General features: G+C 38.7%; 1 protein-coding gene across 4 annotated transcripts in view; it reads right to left on the bottom strand.

The window, feature by feature from the left end:
* Window positions 1-17,294, bottom strand: part of LOC126234603 (aladin-like) — an 80,736-nt gene that overhangs the window by 31,313 nt on the left and 32,129 nt on the right. For all 4 annotated transcript variants that reach the window (XM_049943327.1, XM_049943324.1, XM_049943323.1 and 1 more), the window contains exons 5-6: window positions 16,292-16,451; window positions 8,706-8,869 (exon numbers count right to left, since the gene is read on the bottom strand). In XM_049943327.1, the coding sequence (XP_049799284.1) occupies window positions 8,706-8,869; window positions 16,292-16,451 (324 nt within the window). The remainder of the gene's footprint in view (window positions 1-8,705; window positions 8,870-16,291; window positions 16,452-17,294) is intronic.

The following is a 17,294-nucleotide window of genomic DNA, read 5'->3' as shown; positions in this document are numbered from 1 at the left end:
ACAGACAGTCCGACAGACAGTCCGACAGACAGTCCGACAGACAGTCCGACAGACAGTCCGACAGACAGTCCGACAGACAGTCCGACAGACAGTCCGACAGACAGTCCGACAGACAGTCCGACAGACAGTCCGACAGACAGTCCGACAGACAGTCCGACAGACAGTCCGACAGACAGTCCGACAGACAGTCCGACAGACTCTTGCCAGTCATCCACAAATAGCTCCTACCCAGTCTCTCTCGCCATGACTAGCATATTATATACTAGAAACAAAGATGATGTGACTTACCGAACGAAAGCGCTGGCAGGTCGATAGACACACAAACAAACACAAACACACACACAAAATTCAAGCTTTCGCAACAAACTGTTGCCTCATCAGGAAAGAGGGGAAGGAGAGGGAAAGACGAAAGGATGTGGGTTTTAAGGGAGAGGGTAAGGAGTCATTCCAATCCCGGGACCGGAAAGACTTACCTTAGGGGGAAAAAGGGACGGGTATACACTCGCACACACACACATATCCATCCACACATAAACAGACACAAGCCAAGGGTTGCAGCCAGAGATGGGAACTTTAAGTGTGAGGCCTTTGGGGGTAATGCCAAATGTCGGACAAGCCTGAGAAAATAGAATATGGGAGCGTAATCTGGCTAGGGCGAAGGCATGTTTGCGGAGGGAATGTAAATAAAACTGAATGGGGTCGTTGTGGGGGTGTTGTGAGGGTGACATGGTATTAGAAGGTGGAAAGTGTAACATGAGATGAAAAAAAACACGCTCCCATACGCTCCCATATTCTATTTTCTCAGGCTTGTCTGACATTTGGCATTACCCCCAAAGGCCTCACACTTAAAGTTCCCATCTCTGGCTGCAACCCTGGCTTGTGTCTGTATATGTGTGGATGGATATGTGTGTGTGTGCGAGTGTATACCCGTCCCTTTTTCCCCCTAAGGTAAGTCTTTCCGCTCCCGGGATTGGAATGACTCCTTACCCTCTCCCTTAAAACCCACATCCTTTCGTCTTTCCCTCTCCTTCCCCTCTTTCCTGATGAGGCAACAGTTTGTTGCGAAAGCTTGAATTTTGTGTGTGTGTTTGTGTTTGTTTGTGTTTGTGTGTCTATCGACCTGCCAGCGCTTTCGTTCGGTAAGTCACATCATCTTTGTTTTTAGATATATTTTTCCCACGTGGAATGTTTCCCTCTATTATATTGATATTATATACTAGGTTCAATAAAGTTCGACAAATATGACATATTGACACCAATTGTTTGTGATAAATAGGGTTATCTTTCCTCCCGTAAAACCAGTCTTGCCATGAGGAAGGCCGTTGTATTACAACCTAAACATTGGTTCAGAGGTTTATGTTTTAAAGTAGTTTATACAATGAAGCGTACAACACACATTAGTTACGCAAAAGTTAAGAAATTGCAGAAAGATAGGTAGTTAAGGAGAATGAAGACAGGACAAGTTGAAAGAACCAGAGGTTGTTAGGAGGTTCAAAGGGGGCCATCATTAAATGTCTGGCTGAAGCGGGGGTAGGCAATACAGTAAAAGAAGAATTGGTAGCTTTCAGAGATGAGATAGTGACTGACGGTAGCAAAACTGCAAGAGAACAAATGCAAAGCTAAAGAAAAATAAATAACTTGGGGAAAGATCGATACCACCTATAGAAAAATTAAAGATACCTTTGGAGAAAAGAGAAGTAGCTGTGTGATTATAAAGAGCTCAGATGGAAAACCAGTATGAAGCAAAGAAGGAAACGGTGGAAGAAATACACAGAGAGGCTATACAAAGGAAATGAATGACTGCAGTATTATAGAAAGGGTAAGGGCCTAAAGTGATGAGATGGGAAGTATGATATTGCGAGAAGAATTTGCCAGAGCATAAAGACACATTTAAATGAATTTACCTGTTTAGTTATGTTACTGTTGATCAATATTTTGCTCTTCTTATGTGTTTCCTTTTCGTTGCCAATACTTTTATTTTAGTTACAGATTAACCATTTGGTAAGTGTGTAAAATGTTATTTAATTTAAACACATTTTCTTCTAAAGCCCTTTACAAGAAAATGTGTTTAAATTGAACAACATCTTACACAAACCTATTGAATGGCTAGGTCGGCAAAAAAAAAAGAGTAATGGCAATGGAAGGGAAACACATAAGGAGAGCAAAAGTAACAATAAAAATAATAGAACATGTAAATTTGTTTAAATATCTCAAGCCAGAGAAATAAATATATTAAACTGATTCAAATGTGATTAAAAATACTTAAATACAATGCTATAAATGACTTCTTATGGAGGTATCTTGGCAGAACTATGAGAAAAGACCTAACATTAAAGCTACACAAAGTAGTGGCTAAGCCTGCTATTCTGAATGGCAGTGAAAACTGGAGTCTAATAAAAGAGAAGAATTGCAGCAGCTAAAATTAAGTTTTTCAGATCACTTCTTGAACTAACATTAAGAGGCAGAGTGTGGAGTGAAGATTTATGACAGCAACTAGACATCAAAATGACAAAAGCAGAAAAAAAGGTACACTCACATCAAAAAGATGGGACCTGAACACCTGCAATGGCAAGCAAATCATTACAGCCACACTGCAAAATGAAATATGCAATGACAAATGAAGAGATGGAGACAACAGTTTTATCAAGTCCTTTTGCTTTTGGAACAGGCCAACAACCTCTCCTTGAAATGGAAGAATAAGAAGAGGAGGACGAGGAGGAGGAGGAGACTGACAGACCTAAGACAAAACATGGTCCATGTAGTAGACAACAATCCCTCAGAACTACTCACATCTTTGGCAGAGCCAGTCATGGCAAAACTATTCCAACTGGTGTGCAAGATAGGCGAAATACCATTAAACTTTAAGAAGAATGTAATATTTCCAGCTCCAAAGTAGGCAGGTGTTGTTGTTGTTGTTGCTGCTGCTGCTGTGGTCTTCAGTCCTGAGACTGGTTTGATGCCGCTTTCCATGCTACTCTACACTGTGCCAAGCTTCTTCATCTCCCAGTACTTACTGCAACCTACATCCTTCTGAATCTGCTTAGTGTATTCATCTCTTGGTCACCCTCTACGATTTTTACCCTCCACGCTGCCTCCAATGCTAACTTTGTGATCCCCTGATGCCTCAGAACATGTCCTACCAACCGGTACCATCTTCTTGTCAATTTGTGCCACAAACTCCTCTTTTCCCCAATTCTATTCAATACCTCCTCATTAGTTATGTGATCTACCCATCTAATCTTCAGCATTCTTCTGTAGCACCACATTTTGAAAGCTTCTATTCTTTTCTTGTCCAAACTATTTATCGTCCATGTTTCACTTCCATAGATGGCTACACTCCATACAAATACTTTCAGAAACGACTGCCTGACACTTAAATCTATACTCGATGTTAACAAATCTCTCTTCTTCAGGAACGCTTTCCTTGCCATCGCCAGTCTACATTTTATATCCTCTCTACTTCGACCATCATCAGTTATTTTGCTCCCCAAATAGCAAAACTCATTTACTACTATAAGCGTCTCATTTCCTAATCTAATTCCCTCAGCATCACCCGGTTTAATTCGACTACATTCCATTATTCTCGTTTTGCTTTTGTTGATGTTCATTTTATATCCTCATTTCAAGACACTGTCCATTCCGTTCAACTGCTCTTCCAAGTCCTTTGCTGTCTCTGACAGAATTACAATTTCATCGGCGAATCTCAAAGTTTTTATTTCTACTCCATGGATTTTAATACCTACTCCAAATTTTTCTTTTGTTTCCTTTACTGCTTGCTCAGTATACAGACTGAATAACATCGGGGAGAGGCTACAACCCTGTCTCACTCCCTTCCCAACCACTGCTTCCCTTTCATGCCCCTCAACTCTTATAACTGCCATATTGTTTCTGTACAAATTGTAAATAGCCTTTCGCTCCCAACATTTCTACGGAATCCAAACTGATCTTCTCCAAGGTCGGCTTCTACCAGTTTTTCCATTCGTCTGTAAAGAATTCGTGTTAGTATTTTGCAGCTGCGACTTATTAAACTGATAGTTCGGTAATTTTCACATCTGTCAACACCTGGTTTCTTTGGGATTGGAATTATTATATTCTTCTTGAAGTCTGAGGTTAATTCACCTGTCTCATACATCTTGCTCACCAGATGGTAGAGTTTTGTCAGGACTGGCTCTCCCAAAGCTGTCAGTATTTCTAATGGAATGTTGTCTACTCCCGGGGCCTTGTTTCGACTCAGGTCTTTAGGTGCTCTGTCAAACTCTTCACACAGTATCATATCTCCCATTTCACCTTCATCTACATCCTCTTCTATTTTCATAATATTGTCCTCAAGTACATCGCCCTAGTATAGACCCTCTATATACTCCTTCCACCTTTCTGCTTTCCCTTCGTTGCTTAGAACTGGGTTTCCATCTGAGCTCTTGATATTCATGCAAGTGGTTCCCTTTCTCCAAAGGTCTGTGTAATTTTCCTGTAGGCAGTATATATCTTACCCCCAGTGAGATAAAACTCTACAGCCTTATATTTGTCCTCTAGCCATCCCTGGTTAGCCATTTTGCACTTCCTGTCGATCTCATTTTTGAGACATTTGTATTCCTTTTTGCCTGCTTCATTTAATGCATTTTTATATTTTCTTCTTTCATCAATTAAATTCAATATTTCTTCTGTTACCCAAGGATTTCTACTAGCCCTCATCTTTTTACCTACTTGATCCTCTGCTGCCTTCACTACTTCATCCCTCAGAGCTACCCATTCTATTTCTGCTGTATTTCTTTCCCCCATTCCTGTCAATTGTTCCCATATGCTCTCCCTGATACTCTGCACAACCTTTGGTTTAGTCAGTTTATACAGCTCCCATCTCCTTAAATTCTCACCTTTTTGTGGTTTCTTCAGTTTTAATCTACAGTTCATAACCAACAGATTGTGGTCAGTGTCCACATCTGCCCCTGGAAAAGTCTTACAATTTAAAACCTGGTTCCTAAATCTCTGTCATACCATTACATAATCTATCTGAAACTTGTCAGTATCTCCAGGCTTCTTTCATGTATACAACTTTCTTTATGGTTCTGGAACCAAGTGTTAGCTATGATTAAGTTGTGCTCTGTGCAAAATTCTACCAGTTGGCTTCCTCTTTCATTTCTTAGCCCCAATCCATATTCACCTACTATGTTTCCTTCTCTCCCTTTTCCTACTCTCGAATTCCAGTCACCCATGACCGTTAAATTTTCGTCTCCCTTCATTACCTGAATAATTTCTTTTATCTTATCATACATTTCATCAATTTCTTCGTCATCTGCAGAGTTAGTTGGCATATAAACTTGTACTACTGCAGTAGGCGTGGGCTTCATGTCTATCATGGCCACAATAATTCGTTCACTATACTGTTTGTAGTAGCTTACCCGCAACCCTATTTTTTTATTCCTTATTAAACCTACTCCTGCATTACCCGTATTTGATTTTGATTTTATAACCCTGTATTCGCCTGGCCAAAAGTCTTGTTCCTCTTGCCACCGAACTTCACTAATTCTCACTATATCTAACTTTAACTTAGCCATTTCCCTTTTTAAATTTTCTAACCTACCTGCCCGAGTAAGGGATCTGACAGCCACACTCCGATCCATAGAACGCCAGTTTTCTTTCTCCTGATAACAATGTCCTCTTGAGTGGTCCCTGCCTGGAGATCCGAATGGGGGACTATTTTAGCTCCAGAATATTTTACCCAAGAGGACGTCGTCATCATTTAACCATACAGTAAAGCTGCATGCCCTCGGGAAAAATTAAGGCTGTAGTTTCCCCTTGCTTCTAGCCGTTCGCAGTACCAGCACAGCAAGGCCGTTTTGGTTGGTGTTACAAGGCCAGATAAGTCTATCATCCAGACTGTTGACCCTGAAACTACTCAAAAGGCTGCTGCCCCTCTTCAGGAACCACACGTTTGTCTGGCCTCTCAACAGATACCCCTCTGTTGTGGTTACACCTACGGTACGGCCATCTGTATCGCTGAGGCATGCAAGCCTCCCCACCAACGGCACGGTCCATGGTCCATGGATGGTTCATGGGAGGGAGGGGGGGGGGGAAGTTGGGGGGGGGCATGTGCTAATAGATGTGAATATTACAGAACCATCAGTTTAATACATCATTACTCCAAAATACTGACTAGAATTATTTACAGAGAATGGAAAAAGTGGTATAAGCTGAGCCTATTGAAGACTAGTTTGGGTTCTGGAGAAATGTAAAAACACAAGGCAGTTCTGACCTACGACTTACCTTACAAGATACACTGAAGAAAGCAAACCTATATTTATAGAATTTGTTGATTTACTGAAGGCTTTTGACAATACTGACTGGGAAACACACTTTGAAATTCTGGAGGTAGCAACAGTAACATACACAGGGAGTGAAAGGTTTTCTATAATTTGGACAGTGACCAGACTATAATTAAAGGAGTTAAAGGGCATGAAAGGGAAGCAGTGGTTGAGAAGAGAATGAGACAGGTTGTAGCCTCTCACTGACAGTATTTGATCTGTAAATTGAGCAAGCAGTAAAGTGCACCAAGGAGAGATTTGGAAGAAGAATGAAAGTTCAGAGAAAAGGTAGAAAAAACTCTGCAGTTTTCCAATGACATTGTAATTTTGTCATAGACTGTAAATGATTTGCAAGAACAGTTGAATGAAATGGATAATGTCTTGAAAAGATATGATTGCTGTATTTTCAACAAAAGTAAAAATGAGAGTAATGGAATGCAGTCAAATTAAAGCAGATGATATCGACAGAACTAGATTACAAAATGTAACACAAAAAGTGGGCAATGAGTTCAGCTATTTGGGCAGTAAAGTAACTGACAATGGCCATAGTAAAGACAGTATAGAATGCAAACTGGCAACAGCAAGAAAAGTTTTTCTCAAAAAGAAAAAATTTTTATAATCAAATACAAATTTAAGTGTTACGAACTATTTTCTGGAGGGTAGCCTTGCACGGAAGTAAGACATTTTCTGCATGCTTTCATTGAAATACACTACACTGTTTTACTATACACTGATTTCCTTAAAGAATGACTGCACAAAAACAGTTTGCTTTTAAGCAATAATCTTGTTATTTAAGCAAGGGACAGTCAGTTTTTCAGCAATTTTTGCCCTAGATAAACACGTCTGAAGGTGCAACAGTAACACATCACACATACATAAAAGAGAATATTACACAGATATCTTATCTGTCTTTCTTTTATTTTTCTGACAGCCCTGCTACTAATGTGCACAAATGGGTGATCATCTAGCTGCTGCTCAGGAAGATAAAAGGAAAATTTCATATTATTGTAACTATCATCAAGAATGTTTCTGTATTTGCCACTCCATTGTTGACTCTTTCTATCATTCAGCATTGAGGCCCCAACAGTAATAGAGCAATTTGATGTCGAAGCTCTGAGGCTGGTGATCAACATAAAACTGAACCTATAACGAAATCACTGTAAAATCAGTAGATTACATTGGTATGAAATTTTATGGATTCAATGTAACATAAATGTTGCATTTATTTAACATTATTGTTACAAAATATGTCCAAAATGATCACCCTGGGCAGCGACACGTTTTTGTGTTTGACTGATAATATACAGAGTTGTCTGATGCAAAACGTAGTTTCCAATTTCATTCATTTTCCATTGAATGTTGTTCTTCAGTTTGTCAACACTGTGAGGATTAGATGTATAAATTCTCTCCTTTCAATAGCCACAAATGAAAAAAACGGAAGGAGACAGGTCTGAGGAATGTTGATGCCACCGTCCACTGCTGACAAGCCTCATTTGTAAAAGCTGCACAAATGTGATTCAGTGAGACATTTGAAGTGAGACACATTGCTCCATATTGTTGAAAGAAGCTGTATTCTGCTTCACTATCAGTTAATTCCACAAAAAATTCTCTGAAACTTGTTACATAAACCTGTATTCTGACAGTCTAGTTAAAATATGTTGGTCCCACTATACCAAACACCAATTTTCTTATTTTCAAGTGGATGCTTGATATCTCATGAGAATTCATCACCATCAGTTAATGGTGCACAAAATTCTTTGAACACTAGTTTTATTTTATTTTTGGGCTGGCAGTAATTCTCTTTTCAATATTGGCAACAGCCTGTGGAGTACTTATTTCATTCCGCATGCCACTTTTTAACTAAATTGTGTAGGCTACTCTCCACTAGGATATTAGCACCTGGAAATTTTTCTATGAACATCTGATGTGTTTCTTCAACCAACTGGAAATAAATACAAGCCTCAAATAAAGCTATTCTCTCCTGGACTGAATAAGGCATTTTACATATGCTAAACTCCACTCACAGCACTGCACTGCAGTGAAGCATATACTGCACTGACACACAATCATCTGACTATCAGCAACAACAAACACTAGTAACATAATTCATTGTGGGTTCTGCTTTGTGTTGCTCACTCTGTACTAGTACATACAATTCAGACAACAAAAATGGTGCAGGACCCCAAATTCCTCTAGGTTGGGTTGAAAGGCTACACCAATCAATACAATTTTTGTGGGTATCTCAACACATCTGAAGAGCTGGTAAGTAGTGTGAGAACATTCATTTATTTAATGATATAATTATCCCTCAAGTTCCGACTTCATCCAGAACAAAGATGTGTCTTAATGTTTTAACAAACAAGTACAACAAGACAGTTCCTAAAATGAAACATTGTCAATAAGTACCTGAAAACGACACCAGTGGTTGCTGAAAAGACCTTTTCAGGAGACCATGCTATAAAGCTCACACCACCACCGTGTGTTTTCCTTATGGCTGAGTATGATTCCATAGCAAGATCCCAAGCATACATCACAGTATCTGCAGCAGAAGCAGTCACCAAAATGTCTCCCTGGCAAAAAAAAAAAAAAAAAAAGTTCAAGGTTTAAAACATCTACATGCATACTCTGCAAACCATTGTGAGTGGTAATATCTGCATTTAACAAGAAGAGCCGTAAAGTAAATCAAACATGATGTATGGTTTTCTGTTTATTCGCCAGATATGAGTTACATTGTGATAAGAGTGGTAGTAGTAGTCATAGTTGTAGTGGTGACGGTGGTGGTGGTGATAAAGAGTACAATGGGCAAGAGTAGTGGTAGTATTTTCACTTATCTTGGGATCATTTTGTACGATAATATTAAGTACACCGCATTATACAGAAACATACAGGATGGTACAGGAACATCTGAGTATGAAACCATAAAGCCATTTATTAATAACTGATATCATGCTACATATACAAGATATAACAAATCAATTCCAATAAATTTTGAGTAGTTGTAGAGAATATCTTAAGGAACAAAATGACGATATGAACCCATGTCTGGAAACATTATCCAACAATAATACATTGTTCATGTTATAGGGAAAATTACCTACCACTAGGACATTCATTCAGAAGCAAATCTGAGTTTGAACAATGATACATCACCAGTTGATATAATTTCGACATTCGATAGCATTATTAAGATATCGGTTCCTGATGCATGTTCCTATTCTCAGTTTTTCATGGTAACTTCCAGAAATCCTTCAGATTTGTCAGTATTAACAATGTAAAAGAATGATACAGAAATTGTATTAAGTAGAGGGCTTAAGATCTACCTATACAGCAGTTTTCACCATATTCTGCACTGGAAATCTTGGCAATCAATCACATAAGAAGTCACAATTCAACAATTAGGAATCCTTAATTAATTTAAAAGAAAAAAATGTGAATTGGAAGAAGAAGAAGAACAAAAAGCACAACAGCACAAATGAAACTATGACGGAGCATTGTGTTTCGGCCACATTATGTTCATCTTTCTGCTCCACCCACAGTGTTTAATGGCCTGCACTGAGTTGTTGCAACAGATGTGGACACACATGGTGGCTTTTAATGTCCTGGGTGTTGCAATCCTTGTTGCAAAAGTGTATTCCTGATTATCCATAAATAGGCAATTATTTTGAATCTTTATTTCAGGCTAAGTTCCAGTTGCTGTACTGTGAGGTTGTCCATAAAATGGACTGAAATCATTTTCAAGTCCAAGACTGCTTCAATGACTGGTTTTCTCAGTATGTATGCAGGTGGCCTTGTTAAAGACTGTTTTCAATTTTGCTTACCTCGGAGTAACATATGATATAGCATTAACTCATGTAATTCTTCACACACAATAAACTTATTTTTCATTAACATTCATGTTATTTTTGCTTATAGGTTATTTATGCTATTTGTTATCTACAGAACACAAGAGAACAAACTACAAATAATTACATTACGATGATGATTCAGAAAAAGAATACAAATAAAAGAAAAAGTACTTGCCTAGGTTCAAAATGGTGAACAATAGGTTTTTGCTCAGCCTATTTTTTTTAAAAAAATATTTTAGGAAAATGTGAATTATTTGCAAGAAGTACAATCTCAATTTTTCATAAAATGCACTAAAAGTGGATTCTGAAAATGGTATCCTATACCGCTATTTCACAGAAATTTGTGTGTCTTAAAAGCATTCATAAATGAAGGTTAGTAACATGATGCTACTCTCTCTCTCTCTCTCTCTCTCTCTCTCTCTCTCTCTCTCTCACCCCCCCCCCCCCCTTTTTTTTGCAGTTATCTTCAGTATGATGACTGGTATAATACAGCTCTTCACACTGTTCTATCTTGTGCAAGCCGCCTCATCTCTGAATAACTACTTCAACCTACATGCATTTGAACCTGCTTACTTTATTCATCTCCTGATCTCCCTCTACACTTCCCCCACCACATATACACTTCCCTCCAATACTAAACTGGCGATTCCTTGATGTCTCAGATTGTTTCTTATCAGCTGATATTTTTTCTTGGTCAGGTTGTGCCTCAAATTTCATTTTTTCCCAGTTCTATTCAGTTCCTCATCTTCAGTTATACAATCTACCCATCTAATCCTCAGCATTCTTCTGCAGCATCACATTTCGAAAGCTTCTATTCTCTTTTTGTGTGAGCTGCTTATCGTTCATGTTCCCGTAATTATACCTCATGAGGTATTTTGCTGCTCAAATAACAAAACTCATCAACTACTTTTAGCAAATGTGAAAGTTTATATTTCTTCTTGCTGTATTTTGATTTATTTCAATTTTTTCCCTCTGCTTTCATTTATTGCTTGCTCAATATACAGACTGAATAACACTGGTGATAGGATACAACCCGTCTCACTTCCTTCTTAACTGCTACTTTCCTTTCATGCTCTTCAACTCTTATAACTGCCATCTGGTTTCAGTTCAAGGTATAAATAACCTTTCTTTTCCTGTGTTTTATCCCAGCCATCTTCAGAATTTTGATGAGAGGGTTTTAGCAAACACTGTAAGCAGCTTTTTCTAAATCTACAAATGCTATAAATATAGGTTTGCTTTCTTTAACGTATTTTGTAGGGTAAGTCATGGGGTCCGTATTGCCTCGCGTGTTCGTATATTTACCCAGAAACCAAAATGCTCTTCCCTGAGGTACACTTCTACTAGTTTTTCCATTCTTCTGTGAATAATTTTTGCAGCCATGACTCATTCAGCTGATAGTCTGGCAATATTCACACATCTCAGCACCTACTTTCTTTCGACATGTACTTACTACATTCTTCTTGAAGACTGAAGGTATTTTGCCTGTCTCAGATATCTTCATACCAAGTACAACAATTTTTTCAATGGCTGGCTCTCCCAAGCATATCAATAGTTCTGAGGGAATGTCATCTACTCCATGGGCCTTGTTTCGAATTAGGCCTTTCATTGCTCTGTAAAATTCTTCTCGCCATATAATATCTCCCATCTCATCTTCATCCACGTCTTTTTCTCTTTGTATAATATTTCCTTCACACTCATTTCCCTTGTATAGCTGCTCTATGTATTCCTCCCACCTCTCAACTATACTTCTTTACCTTGTACTGGTTTTCCATCTGAGCTCCTGATATACATACAGCTGTTCCTCTTTTCTCCCAAACTCTCAAATTTTCCTAAATGCTGCATCTATATTTCCCCTATTGTACAAGCCGTAGCCTTTCACATGTCTTGCAGGCATTCCTGCACATTGTGTCAATCTTATTCTTGAAATGCCTGTATTCTCTTCTGCCTGCTTCATTTGCTGGATTTTTATATTTTCTCCTTTAATCAATTAACTTCAATATCTTCTGTGATATCTGCTGATTCCTACTAGGCTTTGTCTTTTTACCTACTTGATTCTCTACTGCCTTCACTATTTTAACTCTCAAAGCTACTTAATCATCTTCAACTGCATTCCTTTCCACTATTTCAGTGTAACATTGCCGAATGCTTCTCTGAAACTTTCAACAACCTCTCGTTCTTTCAGTTTATCCAGGACAAATCTCCTTAATTTCCTATCTTTTTGCTATTTTTTCAGTTTTGATCTGCGGTTCAAAACAAAAAAATTATAGTAAGGGTCCATATCTATAACTAGAGTAGTCTTCCAGATTAAAATGTGGTTTTTAAATCTCTGCCTCATTATTATATAACCGATCTGTCACTTTACAGAGTCTCTTCCATGTTTACAACCTTATTTCATGACTCTTACACTAAGTGTTAGCAAAGATTAACTTATGCTCTGTGCAAAATTCTGTCAGGTAGGTTCCTTGTTCATTCCTTACTCTCAGTCTACACTAATCTACAATTCTTCCTTCCCTTCCTTTCCCTATTATTGAATTCCAGTCACCCATCACTATAAAAAATTTTATCTTCCTTAACTATCTGAATAAATTCTTTTATCTTTTTTTTTTTTTTTTCAACATTTGTGGAGCTATGTGGGCATGCTGAAAGGTAATGCCTCCAAACTTTTTATGTGAAAACTCAAAGCATTTAAAATAAAGGAAACATTATTAGCATTCTACATCTATATTTTCTCTATCTACTTATTTATTTCTCAACACAGCAAGTCCTACAAGAAATCATTTTCTTTGTACTACCACAGTAGAATGTTTGATATTGTTGATGGAGCCACAACCTCACCTCAGCTTATAGCATTTCATCACTATCAAGTGAAGTCCTCGAATGTGTTCTTAAGTTTTTGAAGCAGATGAAAATTGGATGAGGTAAAGTTGGGACTCAATGGAGGATCACTGATGACACAGAAAACATTCTGTATTTGTAAGTCCATATTTGTGATTGAAGATCAGAGGGACTTCAGCTGTTCACTTACACAAAAAAACAGCCATCCTTTTGATGTCATTTATTGTGGGGCTAACAGTTTCAGTGCTTCAGTGCACCATATCCAGGCCTTAGCTGATGCCGAGGGTTAACAGCATCTGTATATATGATTTATCAAAGGGCAGCATCTTTATAACTGGTTTTCACAGATAACCTGTAACCAAAATTTTGTCTCTGAGTTGATGACTGATGGTTAGAGAGAGAACATTATGGTTACAGGTAACCTGCAAAAACCATTTGTAGATGTTGGCCTCTGATATATCTTATATATGGATGGTGTTAACCCTCTTTCCATCACCTAACGCAAGAAGGTGGTGCACTGAAGCACTGAAACTGGTAGCCATACAATAAATGACATCAAAAGGATGGCCATAGGTGTTTCATTTCTTACATAAGAGCACATGACGTCAGATTATTGTAGATGTCGCAGCACTTGCATGTAGTCTTGCAGTCTCATACTGAAGGACAGGGCACTCCATGTGTGGACAAACTCTTCGAATTCAAAACTCGATTCCAGTTCTCACGCATCGACATACAGGTGTGTCCGAAAAAATGTAGATACTACTTGATAGTTAATATTAATGCAACAAAATGGCATATGTTACAATTCTCACAAGGGGGGCAGGGAGGAGGGAAGTTATTTTGTGTGTTCAAAGTGACCCCCATTAGCAGCCAAACAATGTCGATGCCATAGTATTAGTGACCAACTATGGTTGTCAGTGTTGCTAGTGTGATAGCCACACAGGATGCCTTGATGGTTTCTCGTAGCTTGTTCAGTGTAGCTGGCTTCTGGTGATAGACTTCATTTTTCATGGTCCCCCACAGGTAGAAGCCAAGAGGTGTAAGTTCTGGAGACTGTGGTGGGTACTCAACAGCTCCTCTTCAACCTGTTCATACTCCAGGTAGAATTTCATTCAAGTAGGCTCTGACATCTTTGTAGTATTGAGGTGGAGTGTCATCCTGTTGTAGGTAGAATCTTCCAATTTCAAACACCTTTCAGATGGCAGGAAAAATCAATGTTTGCAGCAAATGAAAACACACCTCACCAGTTACGGCACCTTCAGAGAAGAAAGGGTCAGTCAAACTGCACAATGACAGACCACATCACACATTAACACCCAGTAGATTAACACGTTTATCCACGAGAATGTGAAGATTTTCAGGAGCCCAGTACATGCAGTTGTGGTGGGTTACAGTACCATTCAGCTCGAACTGCTCTTCGTCAGACCAGATAACCATGTCTGCAAACTGTTTATCCTTGCGGAGCATGCCTTCAAACCACTAGCTCCATCCTTTGATCAGGGTCGTCCTCATTCATAGTGTCCACCAATCTTGGAATGTACACTTTCCACTAAGCAGTTTTCGTAAGCTTGATTGGCTCACCTCACTTTCACGTGCACCCTGATTCACAGATTTTTGAGGTGACCTAATAAAATGTTGCAACAAAGCTGTGCTGGAGGCTGGATTTGTTGATGTTTTTGGTTGGCCGGACCTCTCCTTACGCACATCCTGAACAGTATCGTTGACTTCAAATTTGGCCTGGATATGATAAATTGTTGTATGTGTTGGTGGCTGAGTTCTGTACACATTACACCATTGCTGTGGATCTCCATCAAGTTATCGTACTTCCAGTACGGCCTCACACTGCTCAAATGACAATCTTACAACATTTGTTGCTGCACTGTTATTTACTGGAAAGTGCACACCAAGATCTGTTGAGAACACTGTGGACTATACTACAGTGTAAAATTGCAATGATATGTCATTTTGTTCTAAAGATGTTAACTATCAAAGACTGTGTGAATTTTTTGGTCCCCTTTCTAGTTACGTTGCACGCTGCCACATTACGCACTACAAATCAGAGCCCTCTAGCAGAAGAGGCTGCAAATATGTATACATGATGAATAAAGATGTAGAACGTTAATAATATTTGTTTTATTTAAACATAAGAGTTTTCACACAAAAAACGTTCCGAGACATTATTTTCAGCACACACTTGTAGTCGGCATATAAACTTATATTACTATTGTAGGTATTGGCTTCATATCTATCTTGGTTAAGATAATGCATTCACTATGCTATTCATAGCAGCTTACATGCTTTCCTACTTCCTTATTCATTATTAGACCTATTCCTGCATTACCCCTATCTGATTTTGTATTCAGTAACCCATACTCAACTGACAAATGCCCATGTAACCAAGCATGTTAATGTGACTGCTTCTGGGAAGGAGAGATATGACGGGCCCAGATCAAATCTGCCCAATGGACTAACAAAGAGGGTCAGTGTGCCGATCAGTCTGGATTTGGTTTCCATGCAGTTTCCCATACCCTACTAGGTAATACTGGACTTGTTCTCATGCTCCGCCTCAGATACACGCTACGCAAACATTTAGAACTCTTTTTCACACATGCACACAGAATTTATTCTATTCGCAGACATATTAGCGTGCGCTGCATCTGTACTGTGAGTGAATAGGAAACTGATAATCTTAGCTGTTTTGGTCTCTTAAAACACTTCCTTAGCGACAGTGTTCACCTAAATCCTGTTCATCCTGACACTGAACTTCACTAATTCTCAATATATCTACCTTCAACCTACCCATTTCCCTTTTTAAATTCTCTAACATTCCACACTCCAATAGAATGCCAGTGTTCTTTTTTTCTGGTGATGACATCCTCCCAGAGATCTGAATGGGGGACTATTATACACAGATGTGGTATTTAACCATGCAGTAGATTTGCAAGTACTCAGGAAAAATAATGGTTGTAGTTTTCCCTTGCTTTCAACTGTTTGCAGAACCAGCACAGCAATATAACAGGGCCAGATAACTCAATCATCCAGACTGTTGTCCTTTTCAACTACTACGAAGGATCCCCCTCAGAAACCTGGTTTGTCTAGCCTTTTCATAGATATCTCTCCATTGTGGTTGCATCTACAGTATGGCTAAATGTATCACCAAAGCAGGGAAGTCATTCCATCTCGGCAAGGTCTGTGGTTCATGGAAAGGGGGGAGACTACATGTTATGTTAGCACAAAAACAGTTTTGGCAAATGAACAAACTACAACAGGAAAGGATATATGATGTTAACCTCTCAAATTACTTTTTCTCACCTGTGGGCTCCAGGCAACACTAGTAATAGGCGAATGGTTTGGTCTTTCTAGAAAGGTAGCACAATTTGCAGATAACCTTGTAACAACAGAATTAGGGTCTATGTGCCAGACATAAACACCAGCTTCACATCCGACAGCAAGTTCCGATGCAGATAAGGGTCTATAAAATCAAATCAGAGCTCAATTATATCACACAAGAAAAATCAAAATGTCAACTCACTCACATTCCACTAACTTATCGCTGACACTCTAGAAATAAATTAAAAATGATTTTAAAAGTTAATAATTATACCAGTGAAATTTTATGATACATAGTCCTCAATCAAAGACTGGCTTCCCTGTGCACTACAGCATTGTCAATTACCACTAATTGCTTTGTTTTGTGGGCAGCATCCAATTCCAAATTAAATAGCTTTCATGTGCACTTCACAACTACTACACAAGATCAAAAGTTTGGTGATTCTCAAACTAAATTTGTACAATGAGGCAGAGTTCTTCAAATGACACCTTGGGGAAAGCCTAAATAAATTTGTTAATCTGGTTCTCAAATAGCATGGCACTGGCGGAAAGAAACCACTCACAGATGTTGAGGGGACATAACACGTGATCATTCGATTGTATACGAGACAGCTGAATACGTTGAAATCAGAAAAAAAGAGACACATTACACTCAGAAGATGGATGTATCACTCTCAGTTGAAACCTCAATGGGGAAAGCAATCAAAGGGCAAGGTTTGTTAAGAATGGATGGGCACTCAAATTGTAAACATATCTGAGCTCTGCTTCTTGGAACTGAAGGCTGCTGTAATCAACTGTTGCTTTCAGGTCCAACAACTAGAGATCAGAAATGTTTACACTTTAGTGTCTCTTCAGCAGACAAGTTATTATGTAATAGATTCAAGAAAAATATAAACCTGCTATTATATTCCTGGATTTAATGCGTTCTGACTGTTTACAATACGTATTATTGGTTCCTCGATCTCTATGCTCAGAATGATTATCA

This window comes from Schistocerca nitens, chromosome 2 (assembly GCF_023898315.1).
Source record: "Schistocerca nitens isolate TAMUIC-IGC-003100 chromosome 2, iqSchNite1.1, whole genome shotgun sequence".
NCBI lineage: Eukaryota > Metazoa > Arthropoda > Insecta > Orthoptera > Acrididae > Schistocerca > Schistocerca nitens.
This window is presented reverse-complemented; position numbering and strand designations above follow the sequence as displayed.